The sequence below is a fragment of the Trichomonas vaginalis genome, chromosome V, assembly GCF_026262505.1.
Source record: "Trichomonas vaginalis G3 chromosome V, whole genome shotgun sequence".
NCBI classification, from domain to species: domain Eukaryota; phylum Parabasalia; order Trichomonadida; family Trichomonadidae; genus Trichomonas; species Trichomonas vaginalis.
Genome location: NC_067207.1, coordinates 763,249 through 787,112, shown reverse-complemented (window position 1 = coordinate 787,112; position 23,864 = coordinate 763,249). Strand labels below are relative to the sequence as shown.

General features: G+C 33.3%; 3 protein-coding genes and 1 pseudogene across 4 annotated transcripts; all 4 read left to right on the top strand.

Annotated features, from left to right (window-relative positions):
* Positions 1 to 130: 130 nt before the first annotated feature.
* On the top strand, positions 131 to 952 carry TVAGG3_0257640 (annotated as a pseudogene). Its single transcript has one exon — positions 131 to 789. A coding segment is annotated over exon 1 (659 nt).
* A 46-nt stretch (positions 953 to 998) lies between these two features.
* Positions 999 to 1,754, top strand: TVAGG3_0257630 (cilia- and flagella-associated protein 58-related family; the record flags this gene model as incomplete). Its single annotated transcript, XM_051228280.1, has 1 exon — positions 999 to 1,754. The coding sequence occupies one exon, from the start codon at positions 999 to 1,001 to the stop codon at positions 1,752 to 1,754; it is 756 nt and encodes a 251-aa protein (XP_051098010.1).
* An 11,792-nt stretch (positions 1,755 to 13,546) lies between these two features.
* On the top strand, positions 13,547 to 14,533 carry TVAGG3_0257620 (cilia- and flagella-associated protein 58-related family; the record flags this gene model as incomplete). Its single annotated transcript, XM_051228279.1, has 1 exon — positions 13,547 to 14,533. The coding sequence occupies one exon, from the start codon at positions 13,547 to 13,549 to the stop codon at positions 14,531 to 14,533; it is 987 nt and encodes a 328-aa protein (XP_051098009.1).
* A 5,776-nt stretch (positions 14,534 to 20,309) lies between these two features.
* TVAGG3_0257610 (cilia- and flagella-associated protein 58-related family) lies at positions 20,310 to 21,296 on the top strand (the record flags this gene model as incomplete). Its single annotated transcript, XM_051228278.1, has 1 exon — positions 20,310 to 21,296. One exon carries the CDS (start codon positions 20,310 to 20,312, stop codon positions 21,294 to 21,296), a length of 987 nt encoding a protein of 328 aa, XP_051098008.1.
* Between the last annotated feature and the right edge of the window lie 2,568 nt (positions 21,297 to 23,864).

Below are 23,864 nucleotides of genomic sequence, written 5' to 3'. Positions count from 1 at the left end.
TACGAAGGACTACTTAAATACAGGAAATTCGTACAACAAGAGTATCTTACCACTAAAGTGACCTAATCGAGTTCGAAAAGAATTATATCTCAAAAGACACCAATTGTTAGCAGCTGACGGACGAGTAACAATGAGACAAAACGATATAGATGTCAGCCAGATGCAAATTATCGCTGTAAGAGGTGATGTAGTACAAGAAAAAGCAAAAAGTGGAAAGATATCTACACAAAAATCGAAGGAATCTACAATGATATGCTTGGCCAGAAGACAGATATCACAAAAATGGACAAAGCTGCAGTTTCCTTCGAAATGAATTGAAGATTTGATTGTTGAAGCGACAACTACGCTTCTAACACTGAACAGATCAAACAGATCGCCGAACAAAACAATAAAGTCGCTCAGGACAACCTTTTCAGTGATTAAACGGCATCAATGATCAGATTGCAAAACAAATTGCCATCAATGATCAGCTTATCCAGCAAAGGAACGTGGTTCGGAGACAACTAGAAGAGCTTACACAATCATCCCGCAACAACAGGGTCTGATTACGGCTTCGTAGAACGCGATATTGCAGATTCCAAGAAAATTATTCTTGAAAAAGACGAACAATGCATCTCTAGCCATATCAAGCGCATGGAATATGCAGAGCAGAGTAAGCAGTTACGTCACGATATCGAAAAAATGAACGATGATATCCGAAATTTGCAATTACAATCGACAACGTTGTTAAATACCAACATGCGTTCTCGATATCTACTTGATGTTGCCGAGAAAGACATTTCCAAGTGAAAGTCGTGAATCAAGAGAATAATACACAGTATAATTTACTTGAAAAGCAGATTCATGACAGAATTTATTCATTAGACCTATTAAAAGAGAAGATTGTTCTTATTGAAGGCCGTCTTAAATCAGAATCAGCAACATACACACAGAAATGCCATGAAGTCGACGAATTGAAGAAAACATTGTTGTCCGAAGTTGAAAAACAGAAGAAATTGATGGACAAATCGAAACATTCCGTTTATTTACGAACGGAATGTCGAAATCTTGAGAAAGGAATCCTTTTCCAACAAGGTCGTGTTCGTGCTCTTGAAGATGAACTTGAAACGCCGATGAATATCCACAGATGGCGTTTCTTAGAAGCATCGAATCCAGAACTTCTTAATCTCCTCAAGATGACACAAGAACTCCGAAACAAACTTATGGAACGTCTTTATCGAATCGACAAACTTAAAGTTCTTCGTGAAGAACGTCGTAAACTTCTTGTTCGCGAACAAAGGAAAGTTGGAAGTCAAACGAAAGATGACGGTGATGAAGAAATTAGAATTCTTGAAGAACAGCTCGAAATGAAGACGAAACAACTTCAAGAGATCGAAACAGAGCTGTTTGATCGCTCAAGTAACATCGATGAACTTAAGAAGAGTGTTGAAGAAGTTCGTGGTGAACTCAATTACACTAAATCATCATATTTCATGGAGAAGAAGAAAGTCCACGAGATGAGGTCATCAACACAGTCAAAAACAGAAGAAATAGCAGGAAACACAGCCAAGTTCATTGGCGGTGGATTCCCAGTCAGTTCAGTTCCTTCAACAGCACAATCTATCTCTGCAATCGAAGGGAACAAGATAAACAAAGCAATCGTAATTCCGAAAGTAACAAATTCTCGTCCTTCGAAAGTTTTACCTAAAGGATGGAATCCATCACGACAAGCACTCAAACCTTTCTTACCAACTGTCTCCGAACTTCGTGCTTAATTATTTCTATTTCTATATTGTTTTTTTTTATTTGTTATTTTATAAATTGTTTGATTTACTTTATTTAATATTAAGAATTCATTTGAAGTTAAAAAAATTTCATACACTCTCAAAACTAATAAACGCCTATTTTTAAATCCTGCAAATCCAGATACAATGAAATTTCTATGCATTTATTGCTTGCGATGTTATTTTTCTTAATTAGTATTTCACAATATCCAATTAGAAATGTATTGCTTCCTTTTGGTTTGTTTTCTCCTCATTTAAAAATTGAAAAATTAAAAGCAAAGTTTTTATAAAAAAGAAAAGATTTAACAGCTTAAATAATTTGTTTTTGCCGTTGAACAGAATAACGACTTTTGTCGACATAATACTGCCATTTATATCTATACTTTGCGTGAAAATAATCCTGCAGTTGCAGTTTTTGCAAACTTTGAAAGAAAAATCGATTTAAGGGAGATTATTCTATGAGAAACTATTGAGCAGTTTTCATTAAATATATGAGTAAACGTATTAAAATCGTAACCTTCTTTTATATTCTTAAATATAACAGTTCCTGATCCTGTGGTTGAATTAGAGTCAACATATGAATCTGAAATAGTCGAATTATAACCATCTATATCTTGCCAAACATGTATTTTGCAGTGTTATTTAAAAATATGCAGTGATCTAAATTAGTTTTGGATATACAATAAAATAGAACTTGGTTTTTATCTGCTCCACATTTATTTCCAATAATATTACAATACGAAACTGTATGAGTTAATGAATAATCTGAAGAGGAAAATAAAAGCGAAAAACTTTCAATTTGAGCGTTTTCTCTAAATGTTGAAAAATTATATGTACCCGAATTTCCTAAAAGTCCAATAGTTATTGATGAATACATTTGTTGTTTGTGATGTTGTTATTATCAAAACATATATCGCCAAAAGAAATACCAAATGTGTAACTTCCTTTTTCTTCATTTTCTCCACATTTAAGAACAGAAACTTCAATTGCATAGTTTTTATTAGAAAGGTATTGCTTAGCAGCTTGAGCAAATGCCATAGCTTGCTCTGCTATTGACGCATAATAACATGTTCGATGTTGGACGAACTCTCCATCTGCTTGGCAGTTATAATAAACAGACCCTCCACCATATTCTGTGGTGGAACTACAATTGGTAAATACTGTTTCTTCAAGTAATGTACACACTTTATTAGTTCTTTGAATGCAAATTGCGCCAGTTTCTTTGCATTCTTTATAGAAACAAAGTAAAACATAATAATTATTGATACTGCTATTATCAAATAATACGGTCCCATTTTGTATATAGTCACATTTATCTTTACTACCAAAATATTGATCCCAGCTGGACTTTTTTGCATTTTTCAAATTTAATATGTGCATTTAAATATGCCGAAGATTGATTAGGTTTAATCATCTAGTAATGAATATTATTCTTCTCTTTGTTCTGTATCATAAAGTTCATCACTGCAAGATTTGTCTGTATTTTGTCGCATAATAAAGTCGTAAAAATATTTTTACGGTGTGAACTATCCAAAGAAAAAGAATTTCCAATTTAAACTGTGACATCGCTAATGATCGAAAAATTAACAATTTTAATAAGGATCTAATTTGTAGAAATAACAACAAGAACCTCCAAAATCCAAAATACAAAGGGACGAACTTTAAATTGAATGGTCAATTTAAAGCAAGTATTCAATTTTTTGGTCAATTTAAAGCAATGAATGAGAAAAACTTTGAGCTTAGGGCTAATGAAGGTTTTTACAACGTAGATAGATAGACAAATGTATATGTCATCATTCCTATGAGTATGGTAGATTTCTATAAAAAGTGAGTGCAATATCACATTGCATTTCGAAACATGAGAGAAATAAGCATATATATACGTTATTACATATATATCTATATGCTATTCTATTTATTACAATGTTAAAATAAGAAAAGCTCTAAGAGTCTCATTTGAAATATAATCTATGTTATTTTTATATAACAATTATCAATGAGAATGTAAATTATATTTGATTAGACGATAAATGATGAATAGACTTAATTATTTATGATTAGACATGTGTGAATAGAAAAATTTGTTAACATTTATGAAGATAATGTGTTTTGATTGAGATTACATTTGTGCTTAGTGGGATATTGCTATTATATTGCATTTATATGTGTAAATTAGGAAAACTCGCACTTTTTCACTTGAATGTGATTCATTGAATTTTAATTCAAGAAAGGAGTTTACAAATGCAGAGTATTGTTCCTTTACCCTGCATTTGTAAACTCCTTTCTCGAATAGCTTGCACTTTTTCACTTGAATGTGATTCATTGAATTTCAATTCAAGAAAGGAGTTTACAAATGCAGAGTATTGTTCCTTTACCCTGCATTTGTAAACTCCTTTCTCGAATAGCTTGCACTTTTTCACTTGAATGTGATTCATTGAATTTCAATTCAAGAAAGGAGTTTACAAATGCAGAGTATTGTTCCTTTACCCTGCATTTGTAAACTCCTTTCTCGAATAGCTTGCACTTTTTCACTTGAATGTGATTCATTGAATTTCAATTCAAGAAAGGAGTTTACAAATGCAGAGTATTGTTCCTTTACCCTGCATTTGTAAACTCCTTTCTCGAATAGCTTGCACTTTTTCACTTGAATGTGATTCATTGAATTTCAATTCAAGAAAGGAGTTTACAAATGCAGAGTATTGTTCCTTTACCCTGCATTTGTAAACTCCTTTCTTGAATATCTTCATTTCTTTTAATTATAAAGATCACATTCTGTATAAAACTCCTCAAATATCCTCAATTTCCCATTACAATAATAAATAACCATTTTCTATATTTCTTAAATTTCTCTAATCCTTAATTTTCTTATCAAATTTGTTATTTTTTCAATAATTTTTAAAATTTTCTAATATTTTTTGGAAATTTTTATTTAATTTTGTGAGAAATTTATTCAATTCTTATTATATAATAATATTATTCAAAAATATTGTTGTAATTTTTCAATGATTACGATAATTTTTAATTCAATTTTTAATCGAATGTTTTGATGGGACGAGCTTACTGAGCATTGGCTCATCCCATCAAAACATTCCATTCAAAACTCTGGCCTTCATCGAGGCCAGAGCTCACAATTCATCTCCTCAGAGCCAAGTTCCTCGACGGTCGTCCTCATTAGGCACGATCCGAGAGGAACTTGGCTCTTCATTAAAATCACAAGCTCTGGCCATTGCTAAGGCCAGAGCTTCGCAAACCATCCTCGGGGCCGGTTTCCTCAAAGACCGCCCTGATTCAGGGCGGCCGGAGAGGAATCCAGCTCCGAGAGAGTGCCCATACGAAGCTCTGGCCTTAGCAGTGGCCAGGGCTTTCAAAAACAATCCTCAGGGCCGAGTTTTGCGATGATCGTCGATCATGTCGACAGTCTCGCAAGAACTCGGCCCTGAAAGACATACAGATACATGCTCTGGCCCCAGCAAAGGCCAGGGCTTCGTTTTAAATACCCAGGGCCGGCTTTCTCAAATGCAGCCCTTATCCCGGGCGGCAGGAGCGGAATCCGGCCTTGGGATACTTACCAAACGAAGCTCTGACCCTAGCAAAGGCCAGAGCCTACAAATGCAATCCTCAGGGCCGATTTTGAGGGAGATCGTCCACATCATTGACGATCTCCTCTCATTTCGGCCCTGAAAGAAAGAAATACACAGGCCCTGACCATAGCAAAGGCCAGGGCTTCGCTTTAAATCCATAGGGCCGGCTTTCTCAAATGCCGCCCTTATCCCAGGCGGCAGGAGCGAAAACCGCGAAAACTGTATGAGTTAATGAATAATCTGAAGAGGAAATAAAAGCGAAAAACTTTCAATTTGAGCGTTTTCTCTAAATGTTGAAAAATTATATGTACCCGAATTTCCTAAAAGTCCAATAGTTATTGATGAATACATTTGTTGTTTGTGATGTTGTTATTATCAAAACATATATCGCCAAAAGAAATACCAAATGTGTAACTTCCTTTTTCTTCATTTTCTCCACATTTAAGAACAGAAACTTCAATTGCATAGTTTTTATTAGAAAGGTATTGCTTAGCAGCTTGAGCAAATGCCATAGCTTGCTCTGCTATTGACGCATAATAACATGTTCGATGTTGACGAACTCTCCATCTGCTTGCAGTTATAATAAACAGACCCTCCACCATATTCTGTGGTGGAACTACAATTGGTAAATACTGTTTCTTCAAGTAATGTACACACTTTATTAGTTCTTTGAATGCAAATTGCGCCAGTTTCTTTGCATTCTTTATAGAAACAAAGTAAAACATAATAATTATTGATACTGCTATTATCAAATAATACGGTCCCATTTTGTATATAGCACATAAGGACTACTTAAATACAGGAAATTCGTACAACAAGAGTATCTTACCACTAAAGTGACCTAATCGAGTTCGAAAAGAATTATATCTCAAAAGACACCAATTGTTAGCAGCTGACGGACGAGTAACAATGAGACAAAACGATATAGATGTCAGCCAGATGCAAATTATCGCTGTAAGAGGTGATGTAGTACAAGAAAAAGCAAAAAGTGGAAAGATATCTACACAAAAATCGAAGGAATCTACAATGATATGCTTGGCCAGAAGACAGATATCACAAAAATGGACAAAGCTGCAGTTTCCTTCGAAATGAATTGAAGATTTGATTGTTGAAGCGACAACTACGCTTCTAACACTGAACAGATCAAACAGATCGCCGAACAAAACAATAAAGTCGCTCAGGACAACCTTTTCAGTGATTAAACGGCATCAATGATCAGATTGCAAAACAAATTGCCATCAATGATCAGCTTATCCAGCAAAGGAACGTGGTTCGGAGACAACTAGAAGAGCTTACACAATCATCCCGCAACAACAGGGTCTGATTACGGCTTCGTAGAACGCGATATTGCAGATTCCAAGAAAAATTATTCTTGAAAAAGACGAACAATGCATCTCTAGCCATATCAAGCGCATGGAATATGCAGAGCAGAGTAAGCAGTTACGTCACGATATCGAAAAAATGAACGATGATATCCGAAATTTGCAATTACAATCGACAACGTTGTTAAATACCAACATGCGTTCTCGATATCTACTTGATGTTGCCGAGAAAGACATTTCCAAGTGAAAGTCGTGAATCAAGAGAATAATACACAGTATAATTTACTTGAAAAGCAGATTCATGACAGAATTTATTCATTAGACCTATTAAAAGAGAAGATTGTTCTTATTGAAGGCCGTCTTAAATCAGAATCAGCAACATACACACAGAAATGCCATGAAGTCGACGAATTGAAGAAAACATTGTTGTCCGAAGTTGAAAAACAGAAGAAATTGATGGACAAATCGAAACATTCCGTTTATTTACGAACGGAATGTCGAAATCTTGAGAAAGGAATCCTTTTCCAACAAGGTCGTGTTCGTGCTCTTGAAGATGAACTTGAAACGCCGATGAATATCCACAGATGGCGTTTCTTAGAAGCATCGAATCCAGAACTTCTTAATCTCCTCAAGATGACACAAGAACTCCGAAACAAACTTATGGAACGTCTTTATCGAATCGACAAACTTAAAGTTCTTCGTGAAGAACGTCGTAAACTTCTTGTTCGCGAACAAAGGAAAGTTGGAAGTCAAACGAAAGATGACGGTGATGAAGAAATTAGAATTCTTGAAGAACAGCTCGAAATGAAGACGAAACAACTTCAAGAGATCGAAACAGAGCTGTTTGATCGCTCAAGTAACATCGATGAACTTAAGAAGAGTGTTGAAGAAGTTCGTGGTGAACTCAATTACACTAAATCATCATATTTCATGGAGAAGAAGAAAGTCCACGAGATGAGGTCATCAACACAGTCAAAAACAGAAGAAATAGCAGGAAACACAGCCAAGTTCATTGGCGGTGGATTCCCAGTCAGTTCAGTTCCTTCAACAGCACAATCTATCTCTGCAATCGAAGGGAACAAGATAAACAAAGCAATCGTAATTCCGAAAGTAACAAATTCTCGTCCTTCGAAAGTTTTACCTAAAGGATGGAATCCATCACGACAAGCACTCAAACCTTTCTTACCAACTGTCTCCGAACTTCGTGCTTAATTATTTCTATTTCTATATTGTTTTTTTTTATTTGTTATTTTATAAATTGTTTGATTTACTTTATTTAATATTAAGAATTCATTTGAAGTTAAAAAAATTTCATACACTCTCAAAACTAATAAACGCCTATTTTTAAATCCTGCAAATCCAGATACAATGAAATTTCTATGCATTTATTGCTTGCGATGTTATTTTTCTTAATTAGTATTTCACAATATCCAATTAGAAATGTATTGCTTCCTTTTGGTTTGTTTTCTCCTCATTTAAAAATTGAAAAATTAAAAGCAAAGTTTTTATAAAAAAGAAAAGATTTAACAGCTTAAATAATTTGTTTTTGCCGTTGAACAGAATAACGACTTTTGTCGACATAATACTGCCATTTATATCTATACTTTGCGTGAAAATAATCCTGCAGTTGCAGTTTTTGCAAACTTTGAAAGAAAAATCGATTTAAGGGAGATTATTCTATGAGAAACTATTGAGCAGTTTTCATTAAATATATGAGTAAACGTATTAAAATCGTAACCTTCTTTTATATTCTTAAATATAACAGTTCCTGATCCTGTGGTTGAATTAGAGTCAACATATGAATCTGAAATAGTCGAATTATAACCATCTATATCTTGCCAAACATGTATTTTGCAGTGTTATTTAAAAATATGCAGTGATCTAAATTAGTTTTGGATATACAATAAAATAGAACTTGGTTTTTATCTGCTCCACATTTATTTCCAATAATATTACAATACGAAACTGTATGAGTTAATGAATAATCTGAAGAGGAAAATAAAAGCGAAAAACTTTCAATTTGAGCGTTTTCTCTAAATGTTGAAAAATTATATGTACCCGAATTTCCTAAAAGTCCAATAGTTATTGATGAATACATTTGTTGTTTGTGATGTTGTTATTATCAAAACATATATCGCCAAAAGAAATACCAAATGTGTAACTTCCTTTTTCTTCATTTTCTCCACATTTAAGAACAGAAACTTCAATTGCATAGTTTTTATTAGAAAGGTATTGCTTAGCAGCTTGAGCAAATGCCATAGCTTGCTCTGCTATTGACGCATAATAACATGTTCGATGTTGGACGAACTCTCCATCTGCTTGGCAGTTATAATAAACAGACCCTCCACCATATTCTGTGGTGGAACTACAATTGGTAAATACTGTTTCTTCAAGTAATGTACACACTTTATTAGTTCTTTGAATGCAAATTGCGCCAGTTTCTTTGCATTCTTTATAGAAACAAAGTAAAACATAATAATTATTGATACTGCTATTATCAAATAATACGGTCCCATTTTGTATATAGTCACATTTATCTTTACTACCAAAATATTGATCCCAGCTGGACTTTTTTGCATTTTTCAAATTTAATATGTGCATTTAAATATGCCGAAGATTGATTAGGTTTAATCATCTAGTAATGAATATTATTCTTCTCTTTGTTCTGTATCATAAAGTTCATCACTGCAAGATTTGTCTGTATTTTGTCGCATAATAAAGTCGTAAAAATATTTTTACGGTGTGAACTATCCAAAGAAAAAGAATTTCCAATTTAAACTGTGACATCGCTAATGATCGAAAAATTAACAATTTTAATAAGGATCTAATTTGTAGAAATAACAACAAGAACCTCCAAAATCCAAAATACAAAGGGACGAACTTTAAATTGAATGGTCAATTTAAAGCAAGTATTCAATTTTTTGGTCAATTTAAAGCAATGAATGAGAAAAACTTTGAGCTTAGGGCTAATGAAGGTTTTTACAACGTAGATAGATAGACAAATGTATATGTCATCATTCCTATGAGTATGGTAGATTTCTATAAAAAGTGAGTGCAATATCACATTGCATTTCGAAACATGAGAGAAATAAGCATATATATACGTTATTACATATATATCTATATGCTATTCTATTTATTACAATGTTAAAATAAGAAAAGCTCTAAGAGTCTCATTTGAAATATAATCTATGTTATTTTTATATAACAATTATCAATGAGAATGTAAATTATATTTGATTAGACGATAAATGATGAATAGACTTAATTATTTATGATTAGACATGTGTGAATAGAAAAATTTGTTAACATTTATGAAGATAATGTGTTTTGATTGAGATTACATTTGTGCTTAGTGGGATATTGCTATTATATTGCATTTATATGTGTAAATTAGGAAAACTCGCACTTTTTCACTTGAATGTGATTCATTGAATTTTAATTCAAGAAAGGAGTTTACAAATGCAGAGTATTGTTCCTTTACCCTGCATTTGTAAACTCCTTTCTCGAATAGCTTGCACTTTTTCACTTGAATGTGATTCATTGAATTTCAATTCAAGAAAGGAGTTTACAAATGCAGAGTATTGTTCCTTTACCCTGCATTTGTAAACTCCTTTCTCGAATAGCTTGCACTTTTTCACTTGAATGTGATTCATTGAATTTCAATTCAAGAAAGGAGTTTACAAATGCAGAGTATTGTTCCTTTACCCTGCATTTGTAAACTCCTTTCTCGAATAGCTTGCACTTTTTCACTTGAATGTGATTCATTGAATTTCAATTCAAGAAAGGAGTTTACAAATGCAGAGTATTGTTCCTTTACCCTGCATTTGTAAACTCCTTTCTCGAATAGCTTGCACTTTTTCACTTGAATGTGATTCATTGAATTTCAATTCAAGAAAGGAGTTTACAAATGCAGAGTATTGTTCCTTTACCCTGCATTTGTAAACTCCTTTCTTGAATATCTTCATTTCTTTTAATTATAAAGATCACATTCTGTATAAAACTCCTCAAATATCCTCAATTTCCCATTACAATAATAAATAACCATTTTCTATATTTCTTAAATTTCTCTAATCCTTAATTTTCTTATCAAATTTGTTATTTTTTCAATAATTTTTAAAATTTTCTAATATTTTTTGGAAATTTTTATTTAATTTTGTGAGAAATTTATTCAATTCTTATTATATAATAATATTATTCAAAAATATTGTTGTAATTTTTCAATGATTACGATAATTTTTAATTCAATTTTTAATCGAATGTTTTGATGGGACGAGCTTACTGAGCATTGGCTCATCCCATCAAAACATTCCATTCAAAACTCTGGCCTTCATCGAGGCCAGAGCTCACAATTCATCTCCTCAGAGCCAAGTTCCTCGACGGTCGTCCTCATTAGGCACGATCCGAGAGGAACTTGGCTCTTCATTAAAATCACAAGCTCTGGCCATTGCTAAGGCCAGAGCTTCGCAAACCATCCTCGGGGCCGGTTTCCTCAAAGACCGCCCTGATTCAGGGCGGCCGGAGAGGAATCCAGCTCCGAGAGAGTGCCCATACGAAGCTCTGGCCTTAGCAGTGGCCAGGGCTTTCAAAAACAATCCTCAGGGCCGAGTTTTGCGATGATCGTCGATCATGTCGACAGTCTCGCAAGAACTCGGCCCTGAAAGACATACAGATACATGCTCTGGCCCCAGCAAAGGCCAGGGCTTCGTTTTAAATACCCAGGGCCGGCTTTCTCAAATGCAGCCCTTATCCCGGGCGGCAGGAGCGGAATCCGGCCTTGGGATACTTACCAAACGAAGCTCTGACCCTAGCAAAGGCCAGAGCCTACAAATGCAATCCTCAGGGCCGATTTTGAGGGAGATCGTCCACATCATTGACGATCTCCTCTCATTTCGGCCCTGAAAGAAAGAAATACACAGGCCCTGACCATAGCAAAGGCCAGGGCTTCGCTTTAAATCCATAGGGCCGGCTTTCTCAAATGCCGCCCTTATCCCAGGCGGCAGGAGCGAAAACCGGCCATGGGAATCCTACAATACCAAGCCCTGGCTCCTACTGAGGCCAGAGCCTGCAAAATTCATCCTCAGGGCCGAGTTTTGCGATGATCATCCACATGATAGACATTCTCGCAGAAACTCGGCCCTGAAAGACGTAATATCACAGTCTCTGGCCTCAGTAGAGGCCAGAGCCTCGCTTACATTACTCAGGGCCGGCTTTCTCAAATGCCGTCCTGATCTATGGCGGCAGGAGAGAAATCCGGCCCTGGGAAGCATGAAATACGAAGATCTGGCCTTATAAGAGGCCAGAATCTGCAAATACTCCCTTCTCTACAGATTATGATCCAATGTAACACAGAAAGCCTAGAAGGAAGCCCTTTCTCAAGGTTAAGACTTCCTTCCTGGCTTTCTGATACTGGATGGAGTGGAGTTTGGCTTCCATTGCAACTCCTTCCAGGAAGATCAAATGATTACACAAAAGTCATGGCAATTGTATTCTAACACTATAAATACAATTGCCATGGCCTACAATTGCGAGTGCCTGCTGCTTCAGCAGAGATTTGCAGCAGACACTCGCAATGTTAACCAAAATTCGTCTGAAAGTTAGAAGATGGGCTTTTTCTCAAGGTCAAAGTCCATTTCCTAACCTTCTTATATTATTTATTATTAAAATAACCATTTTGACAGATTATTATTTTTTATCCCGGCATCATCAGCTTGTCATTCTAAGCTTATCATTTTCAGCTTATACTTATAAATTCTAAAACAGTGATTATTGAATTCACGGAATAGAACACCACATTAAGAAATATTATTTACTAACTTTTTCAATAATTAAAAAATATCAATGATACTTAAGTGTCATCACATACAACACATTCTTATGATCATCATAATATATATTATAGAATATTGCATAATAATCCAAATTCAATTTCAATATTAAAGTGTACTATCCATTATCTCTTAACATCATAACATACTCAACGAGTACTGATCATATGCTATTGATCAAGCCTTTAAAACAAACTACATATAAGATTGCTTTAAATTGACCAAAAAATTGAATACTTGCTTTAAATTGACCGTTCAATTTAAAGTTCGTCCCAAAATACAAACTTCTCCAAAATGAAAAACTATACACTATTTTTTACATTTATCTATTTAAAATGTCAGTTTATTACTTGACAAAACACAATATTTGGTAAATTTTTAAATTTGGTCAAAGCACCCAATGAGCTCATTTCGATTTTCTCCAAGGAGAAGAGGAGAAACTAATCAATTTTGAATATGTGGGGAAGACAGACTAATTCAATTTCTCCATGAAGATTGAGAAATGGAAAAGCTTTGGAGACGGATATTGCATTCTCTTAAAAATGTATAGGGTATTCTTATTGACTTGCAATTTAATTGTTCACTGACAAAAATTTTCTTTTTATTTAAGTATCTGAATCAAATGCAAACATATCATTAAAAATATCTTAAGATATTAATTAATGATGGCGTATTTTTTTACTTTTTTGATGGAACTAATCCTGCAGAAGCAGTTTTTACAAATGTAGAAAGATATGAAAAATTATAAGTGATAATTTTTCCAGAATTTATTGAACAATTTTCATTAAATAAATGATTAAAAGTGTTAAAAAATGAGTTTATTGTTAGATTATTAAATATAACAAGTCCATTTGTTGAATTTGAATCAACATATGAATCTGAGATAGTCAAAGTGTAGCCTTCCCCTTTGTTCTGATTTTTGTTCATTTTTTAACATTATTATGGCAAAAATATTTTACGGGCGTGACATTGTCCCAATTAAATTGTGTATCATTCAAATAATAATATTTTCAATAGGTTTGCTAAATTTTTTCCATATTTTTCTTATATTCATGAAAGTGTTGATGAGTTCGAATATATTGAATCAATTGCATTCAACATATAACTTATTTTATCAAAAGCAGATTCATGACAGAATTTATTCATTAGATCTATTAAAAGAGAAGATTGTTCTTATTGAAGGCCGTCTTAAATCAGAATCAGCAACATACACACAGAAATGCCATGAAGTCGACGAATTGAAGAAAACATTGTTGTCCGAAGTTGAAAAACAGAAGAAATTGATGGACAAATCGAAACATTCCGTTTATTTACGAACGGAATGTCGAAATCTTGAGAAAGGAATCCTTTTCCAACAAGGTCGTGTTCGTGCTCTTGAAGATGAACTTGAAACGCCGATGAATATCCACAGATGGCGTTTCTTAGAAGCATCGAATCCAGAACTTCTTAATCTCCTCAAGATGACACAAGAACTCCGAAACAAACTTATGGAACGTCTTTATCGAATCGACAAACTTAAAGTTCTTCGTGAAGAACGTCGTAAACTTCTTGTTCGCGAACAAAGGAAAGTTGGAAGTCAAACGAAAGATGACGGTGATGAAGAAATTAGAATTCTTGAAGAACAGCTCGAAATGAAGACGAAACAACTTCAAGAGATCGAAACAGAGCTGTTTGATCGCTCAAGTAACATCGATGAACTTAAGAAGAGTGTTGAAGAAGTTCGTGGTGAACTCAATTACACTAAATCATCATATTTCATGGAGAAGAAGAAAGTCCACGAGATGAGGTCATCAACACAGTCAAAAACAGAAGAAATAGCAGGAAACACAGCCAAGTTCATTGGCGGTGGATTCCCAGTCAGTTCAGTTCCTTCAACAGCACAATCTATCTCTGCAATCGAAGGGAACAAGATAAACAAAGCAATCGTAATTCCGAAAGTAACAAATTCTCGTCCTTCGAAAGTTTTACCTAAAGGATGGAATCCATCACGACAAGCACTCAAACCTTTCTTACCAACTGTCTCCGAACTTCGTGCTTAATTATTTCTATTTCTATATTGTTTTTTTTTATTTGTTATTTTATAAATTGTTTGATTTACTTTATTTAATATTAAGAATTCATTTGAAGTTAAAAAAATTTCATACACTCTCAAAACTAATAAACGCCTATTTTTAAATCCTGCAAATCCAGATACAATGAAATTTCTATGCATTTATTGCTTGCGATGTTATTTTTCTTAATTAGTATTTCACAATATCCAATTAGAAATGTATTGCTTCCTTTTGGTTTGTTTTCTCCTCATTTAAAAATTGAAAAATTAAAAGCAAAGTTTTTATAAAAAAGAAAAGATTTAACAGCTTAAATAATTTGTTTTGCCGTTGAACAGAATAACGACTTTTGTCGACATAATACTGCCATTTATATCTATACTTTGCGTGAAAATAATCCTGCAGTTGCAGTTTTTGCAAACTTTGAAAGAAAAATCGATTTAAGGGAGATTATTCTATGAGAAACTATTGAGCAGTTTTCATTAAATATATGAGTAAACGTATTAAAATCGTAACCTTCTTTTATATTCTTAAATATAACAGTTCCTGATCCTGTGGTTGAATTAGAGTCAACATATGAATCTGAAATAGTCGAATTATAACCATCTATATCTTGCCCAAACATGTATTTTGCAGTGTTATTTAAAAATATGCAGTGATCTAAATTAGTTTTGGATATACAATAAAATAGAACTTGGTTTTTATCTGCTCCACATTTATTTCCAATAATATTACAATACGAAACTGTATGAGTTAATGAATAATCTGAAGAGGAAAATAAAAGCGAAAAACTTTCAATTTGAGCGTTTTCTCTAAATGTTGAAAAATTATATGTACCCGAATTTCCTAAAAGTCCAATAGTTATTGATGAATACATTTGTTGTTTGTGATGTTGTTATTATCAAAACATATATCGCCAAAAGAAATACCAAATGTGTAACTTCCTTTTTCTTCATTTTCTCCACATTTAAGAACAGAAACTTCAATTGCATAGTTTTTATTAGAAAGGTATTGCTTAGCAGCTTGAGCAAATGCCATAGCTTGCTCTGCTATTGACGCATAATAACATGTTCGATGTTGGACGAACTCTCCATCTGCTTGGCAGTTATAATAAACAGACCCTCCACCATATTCTGTGGTGGAACTACAATTGGTAAATACTGTTTCTTCAAGTAATGTACACACTTTATTAGTTCTTTGAATGCAAATTGCGCCAGTTTCTTTGCATTCTTTATAGAAACAAAGTAAAACATAATAATTATTGATACTGCTATTATCAAAATAATACGGTCCCATTTTGTATATAGTCACATTTATCTTTACTACCAAAATATTGATCCCAGCTGGACTTTTTTGCATTTTTCAAATTTAATATGTGCATTTAAATATGCCGAAGATTGATTAGGTTTAATCATCTAGTAATGAATATTATTCTTCTCTTTGTTCTGTATCATAAAGTTCATCACTGCAAGATTTGTCTGTATTTTGTCGCATAATAAAGTCGTAAAAATATTTTTACGGGTGTGAACTATCCAAAGAAAAAGAATTTCCATTTAAACTGTGACATCGCTAATGATCGAAAAATTAACAATTTTAATAAGGATCTAATTTGTAGAAATAACAACAAGAACCTCCAAAATCCAAAATACAAAGGGACGAACTTTAAATTGAATGGTCAATTTAAAGCAAGTATTCAATTTTTTGGTCAATTTAAAGCAATGAATGAGAAAAACTTTGAGCTTAGGGCTAATGAAGGTTTTTACAACGTAGATAGATAGACAAATGTATATGTCATCATTCCTATGAGTATGGTAGATTTCTATAAAAAGTGAGTGCAATATCACATTGCATTTCGAAACATGAGAGAAATAAGATATATATACGTATTACATATATATCTATATGCTATTCTATATTTTACAATGTTAAAATAAAAAAAGCTCTAAGAGTCTCATTTGAAATATAATCTATGTTATTTTTATATAACAATTATCAATGAGAATGTAAATTATATTTGATTAGACGATAAATGATGAATAGACTTAATTATTTATGATTAGACATGTGTGAATAGAAAAATTTGTTAACATTTATGAAGATAATGTGTTTTGATTGAGATTACATTTGTGCTTAGTGGGATATTGCTATTATATTGCATTTATAGTGTAAATTAGGAAAACTCGCACTTTTTCACTTGAATGTGATTCATTGAATTTTAATTCAAGAAAGGAGTTTACAAATGCAGAGTATTGTTCCTTTACCCTGCATTTGTAAACTCCTTTCTCGAATAGCTTGCACTTTTTCACTTGAATGTGATTCATTGAATTTCAATTCAAGAAAGGAGTTTACAAATGCAGAGTATTGTTCCTTTACCCTGCATTTGTAAACTCCTTTCTCGAATAGCTTGCACTTTTTCACTTGAATGTGATTCATTGAATTTCAATTCAAGAAAGGAGTTTACAAATGCAGAGTATTGTTCCTTTACCCTGCATTTGTAAACTCCTTTCTCGAATAGCTTGCACTTTTTCACTTGAATGTGATTCATTGAATTTCAATTCAAGAAAGGAGTTTACAAATGCAGAGTATTGTTCCTTTACCCTGCATTTGTAAACTCCTTTCTCGAATAGCTTGCACTTTTTCACTTGAATGTGATTCATTGAATTTCAATTCAAGAAAGGAGTTTACAAATGCAGAGTATTGTTCCTTTACCCTGCATTTGTAAACTCCTTTCTCGAATAGCTTGCACTTTTTCACTTGAATGTGATTCATTGAATTTCAATTCAAGAAAGGAGTTTACAAATGCAGAGTATTGTTCCTTTACCCTGCATTTGTAAACTCCTTTCTTGAATATCTTCATTTCTTTTAATTATAAAGATCACATTCTGTATAAAACTCCTCAAATATCCTCAATTTCCCATTACAATAATAAATAACCATTTTCTATATTTCTTAAATTTCTCTAATCCTTAATTTTCTTATCAAATTTGTTATTTTTTCAATAATTTTTAAAATTTTCTAATATTTTTTGGAAATTTTTATTTAATTTTGTGAGAAATTTATTCAATTCTTATTATAAATAATATTATTCAAAAATATTGTTGTAATTTTTCAATGATTACGATAATTTTTAATTCAATTTTTAATCGAATGTTTTGATGGGACGAGCTTACTGAGCATTGGCTCATCCCATCAAAACATTCCATTCAAAACTCTGGCCTTCATCGAGGCCAGAGCTCACAATTCATCTCCTCAGAGCCAAGTTCCTCGACGGTCGTCCTCATTAGGCACGATCCGAGAGGAACTTGGCTCTTCATTAAAATCACAAGCTCTGGCCATTGCTAAGGCCAGAGCTTCGCAAACCATCCTCGGGGCCGGTTTCCTCAAAGACCGCCCTGATTCAGGGCGGCCGGAGAGGAATCCAGCTCCGAGAGAGTGCCCATACGAAGCTCTGGCCTTAGCAGTGGCCAGGGCTTTCAAAAACAATCCTCAGGGCCGAGTTTTGCGATGATCGTCGATCATGTCGACAGTCTCGCAAGAACTCGGCCCTGAAAGACATACAGATACATGCTCTGGCCCCAGCAAAGGCCAGGGCTTCGTTTTAAATACCCAGGGCCGGCTTTCTCAAATGCAGCCCTTATCCCGGGCGGCAGGAGCGGAATCCGGCCTTGGGATACTTACCAAACGAAGCTCTGACCCTAGCAAAGGCCAGAGCCTACAAATGCAATCCTCAGGGCCGATTTTGAGGGAGATCGTCCACATCATTGACGATCTCCTCTCATTTCGGCCCTGAAAGAAAGAAATACACAGGCCCTGACCATAGCAAAGGCCAGGGCTTCGCTTTAAATCCATAGGGCCGGCTTTCTCAAATGCCGCCCTTATCCCAGGCGGCAGGAGCGAAAACCGGCCATGGGAATCCTACAATACCAAGCCCTGGCTCCTACTGAGGCCAGAGCCTGCAAAATTCATCCTCAGGGCCGAGTTTTGCGATGATCATCCACATGATAGACATTCTCGCAGAAACTCGGCCCTGAAAGACGTAATATCACAGTCTCTGGCCTCAGTAGAGGCCAGAGCCTCGCTTACATTACTCAGGGCCGGCTTTCTCAAATGCCGTCCTGATCTATGGCGGCAGGAGAGAAATCCGGCCCTGGGAAGCATGAAATACGAAGATCTGGCCTTATAAGAGGCCAGAATCTGCAAATACTCCCTTCTCTACAGATTATGATCCAATGTAACACAGAAAGCCTAGAAGGAAGCCCTTTCTCAAGGTTAAGACTTCCTTCCTGGCTTTCTGATACTGGATGGAGTGGAGTTTGGCTTCCATTGCAACTCCTTCCAGGAAGATCAAATGATTACACAAAAGTCATGGCAATTGTATTCTAACACTATAAATACAATTGCCATGGCCTACAATTGCGAGTGCCTGCTGCTTCAGCAGAGATTTGCAGCAGACACTCGCAATGTTAACCAAAATTCGTCTGAAAGTTAGAAGATGGGCTTTTTCTCAAGGTCAAAGTCCATTTCCTAACCTTCTTAATTATTTTATTATTAAAATAACCATTTTGACAGATTATTATTTTTTATCCCGGCATCATCAGCTTGTCATTCTAAGCTTATCATTTTCAGCTTATACTTATAAATTCTAAAACAGTGATTATTGAATTCACGGAATAGAACACCACATTAAGAAATATTATTTACTAACTTTTTCAATAATTAAAAAATATCAATGATACTTAAGTGTCATCACATACAACACATTCTTATGATCATCATAATATATATTATAGAATATTGCATAATAATCCAAATTCAATTTCAATATTAAAGTGTACTATCCATTATCTCTTAACATCATAACATACTCAACGAGTACTGATCATATGCTATTGATCAAGCCTTTAAAACAAACTACATATAAGATTGCTTTAAATTGACCAAAAAATTGAATACTTGCTTTAAATTGACCGTTCAATTTAAAGTTCGTCCCAAAATACAAACTTCTCCAAAATGAAAAACTATACACTATTTTTTACATTTATCTATTTAAAATGTCAGTTTATTACTTGACAAAACACAATATTTGGTAAATTTTTAAATTTGGTCAAAGCACCCAATGAGCTCATTTCGATTTTCTCCAAGGAGAAGAGGAGAAACTAATCAATTTTGAATATGTGGGGAAGACAGACTAATTCAATTTCTCCATGAAGATTGAGAAATGGAAAAGCTTTGGAGACGGATATTGCATTCTCTTAAAAATGTATAGGGTATTCTTATTGACTTGCAATTTAATTGTTCACTGACAAAAATTTTCTTTTTATTTAAGTATCTGAATCAAATGCAAACATATCATTAAAAATATCTTAAGATATTAATTAATGATGGCGTATTTTTTTACTTTTTTGATGGAACTAATCCTGCAGAAGCAGTTTTTACAAATGTAGAAAGATATGAAAAATTATAAGTGATAATTTTTCCAGAATTTATTGAACAATTTTCATTAAATAAATGATTAAAAGTGTTAAAAAATGAGTTTATTGTTAGATTATTAAATATAACAAGTCCATTTGTTGAATTTGAATCAACATATGAATCTGAGATAGTCAAAGTGTAGCCTTCCCTTTGTTCTGATTTTTGTTCATTTTTTAACATTATTATGGCAAAAATATTTTACGGGCGTGACATTGTCCCAATTAAATTGTGTATCATTCAAATAATAATATTTTCAATAGGTTTGCTAAATTTTTTCCATATTTTTCTTATATTCATGAAAGTGTTGATGAGTTCGAATATATTGAATCAATTGCATTCAACATATAACTTATTTTATCAAAAGCAGATTCATGACAGAATTTATTCATTAGATCTATTAAAAGAGAAGATTGTTCTTATTGAAGGCCGTCTTAAATCAGAATCAGCAACATACACACAGAAATGCCATGAAGTCGACGAATTGAAGAAAACATTGTTGTCCGAAGTTGAAAAACAGAAGAAATTGATGGACAAATCGAAACATTCCGTTTATTTACGAACGGAATGTCGAAATCTTGAGAAAGGAATCCTTTTCCAACAAGGTCGTGTTCGTGCTCTTGAAGATGAACTTGAAACGCCGATGAATATCCACAGATGGCGTTTCTTAGAAGCATCGAATCCAGAACTTCTTAATCTCCTCAAGATGACACAAGAACTCCGAAACAAACTTATGGAACGTCTTTATCGAATCGACAAACTTAAAGTTCTTCGTGAAGAACGTCGTAAACTTCTTGTTCGCGAACAAAGGAAAGTTGGAAGTCAAACGAAAGATGACGGTGATGAAGAAATTAGAATTCTTGAAGAACAGCTCGAAATGAAGACGAAACAACTTCAAGAGATCGAAACAGAGCTGTTTGATCGCTCAAGTAACATCGATGAACTTAAGAAGAGTGTTGAAGAAGTTCGTGGTGAACTCAATTACACTAAATCATCATATTTCATGGAGAAGAAGAAAGTCCACGAGATGAGGTCATCAACACAGTCAAAAACAGAAGAAATAGCAGGAAACACAGCCAAGTTCATTGGCGGTGGATTCCCAGTCAGTTCAGTTCCTTCAACAGCACAATCTATCTCTGCAATCGAAGGGAACAAGATAAACAAAGCAATCGTAATTCCGAAAGTAACAAATTCTCGTCCTTCGAAAGTTTTACCTAAAGGATGGAATCCATCACGACAAGCACTCAAACCTTTCTTACCAACTGTCTCCGAACTTCGTGCTTAATTATTTCTATTTCTATATTGTTTTTTTTTATTTGTTATTTTATAAATTGTTTGATTTACTTTATTTAATATTAAGAATTCATTTGAAGTTAAAAAAATTTCATACACTCTCAAAACTAATAAACGCCTATTTTTAAATCCTGCAAATCCAGATACAATGAAATTTCTATGCATTTATTGCTTGCGATGTTATTTTTCTTAATTAGTATTTCACAATATCCAATTAGAAATGTATTGCTTCCTTTTGGTTTGTTTTCTCCTCATTTAAAAATTGAAAAATTAAAAGCAAAGTTTTTATAAAAAAGAAAAGATTTAACAGCTTAAATAATTTGTTTTGCCGTTGAACAGAATAACGACTTTTGTCGACATAATACTGCCATTTATATCTATACTTTGCGTGAAAATAATCCTGCAGTTGCAGTTTTTGCAAACTTTGAAAGAAAAATCGATTTAAGGGAGATTATTCTATGAGAAACTATTGAGCAGTTTTCATTAAATATATGAGTAAACGTATTAAAATCGTAACCTTCTTTTATATTCTTAAATATAACAGTTCCTGATCCTGTGGTTGAATTAGAGTCAACATATGAATCTGAAATAGTCGAATTATAACCATCTATATCTTGCCCAAACATGTATTTTGCAGTGTTATTTAAAAATATGCAGTGATCTAAATTAGTTTTGGATATACAATAAAATAGAACTTGGTTTTTATCTGCTCCACATTTATTTCCAATAATATTACAATACGAAACTGTATGAGTTAATGAATAATCTGAAGAGGAAAATAAAAGCGAAAAACTTTCAATTTGAGCGTTTTCTCTAAATGTTGAAAATTATATGTACCCGAATTTCCTAAAAGTCCAATAGTTATTGATGAATACATTTGTTGTTTGTGATGTTGTTATTATCAAAACATATATCGCCAAAAGAAATACCAAATGTGTAACTTCCTTTTTCTTCATTTTCTCCACATTTAAGAACAGAAACTTCAATTGCATAGTTTTTATTAGAAAGGTATTGCTTAGCAGCTTGAGCAAATGCCATAGCTTGCTCTGCTATTGACGCATAATAACATGTTCGATGTTGGACGAACTCTCCATCTGCTTGGCAGTTATAATAAACAGACCCTCCACCATATTCTGTGGTGGAACTACAATTGGTAAATACTGTTTCTTCAAGTAATGTACACACTTTATTAGTTCTTTGAATGCAAATTGCGCCAGTTTCTTTGCATTCTTTATAGAAACAAAGTAAAACATAATAATTATTGATACTGCTATTATCAAATAATACGGTCCCATTTTGTATATAGTCACATTTATCTTTACTACCAAAATATTGATCCCAGCTGGACTTTTTTGCATTTTTCAAATTTAATATGTGCATTTAAATATGCCGAAGATTGATTAGGTTTAATCATCTAGTAATGAATATTATTCTTCTCTTTGTTCTGTATCATAAAGTTCATCACTGCAAGATTTGTCTGTATTTTGTCGCATAATAAAGTCGTAAAAATATTTTTACGGGTGTGAACTATCCAAAGAAAAAGAATTTCCAATTTAAACTGTGACATCGCTAATGATCGAAAAATTAACAATTTTAATAAGGATCTAATTTGTAGAAATAACAACAAGAACCTCCAAAATCCAAAATACAAAGGGACGAACTTTAAATTGAATGGTCAATTTAAAGCAAGTATTCAATTTTTTGGTCAATTTAAAGCAATGAATGAGAAAAACTTTGAGCTTAGGGCTAATGAAGGTTTTTACAACGTAGATAGATAGACAAATGTATATGTCATCATTCCTATGAGTATGGTAGATTTCTATAAAAAGTGAGTGCAATATCACATTGCATTTCGAAACATGAGAGAAATAAGCATATATATACGTTATTACATATATATCTATATGCTATTCTATATTATTACAATGTTAAAATAAGAAAAGCTCTAAGAGTCTCATTTGAAATATAATCTATGTTATTTTTATATAACAATTATCAATGAGAATGTAAATTATATTTGATTAGACGATAAATGATGAATAGACTTAATTATTTATGATTAGACATGTGTGAATAGAAAAATTTGTTAACATTTATGAAGATAATGTGTTTTGATTGAGATTACATTTGTGCTTAGTGGGATATTGCTATTATATTGCATTTATATGTGTATTAGGACTGCATTTACTTGAATGTGATTCATTGTTTTAATTAGGAGTTACAAATGCAGAGTATTGTTCCTTTACTGCATTTGTAAACTCCTTTCGAATAGCTTGCACTTTTTCACTTGAATGTGATTCATTGATTTTAATTCAAGAAAGGAGTTTACAAATGCAGAGTATTGTTCCTTTACCCTGCATTTGTAAACTCCTTTCTCGAATAGCTTGCACTTTTTCACTTGAATGTGATTCATTGAATTTCAATTCAAGAAAGGAGTTTACAAATGCAGAGTATTGTTCCTTTACCCTGCATTTGTAAACTCCTTTCTCGAATAGCTTGCACTTTTTCACTTGAATGTGATTCATTGAATTTCAATTCAAGAAAGGAGTTTACAAATGCA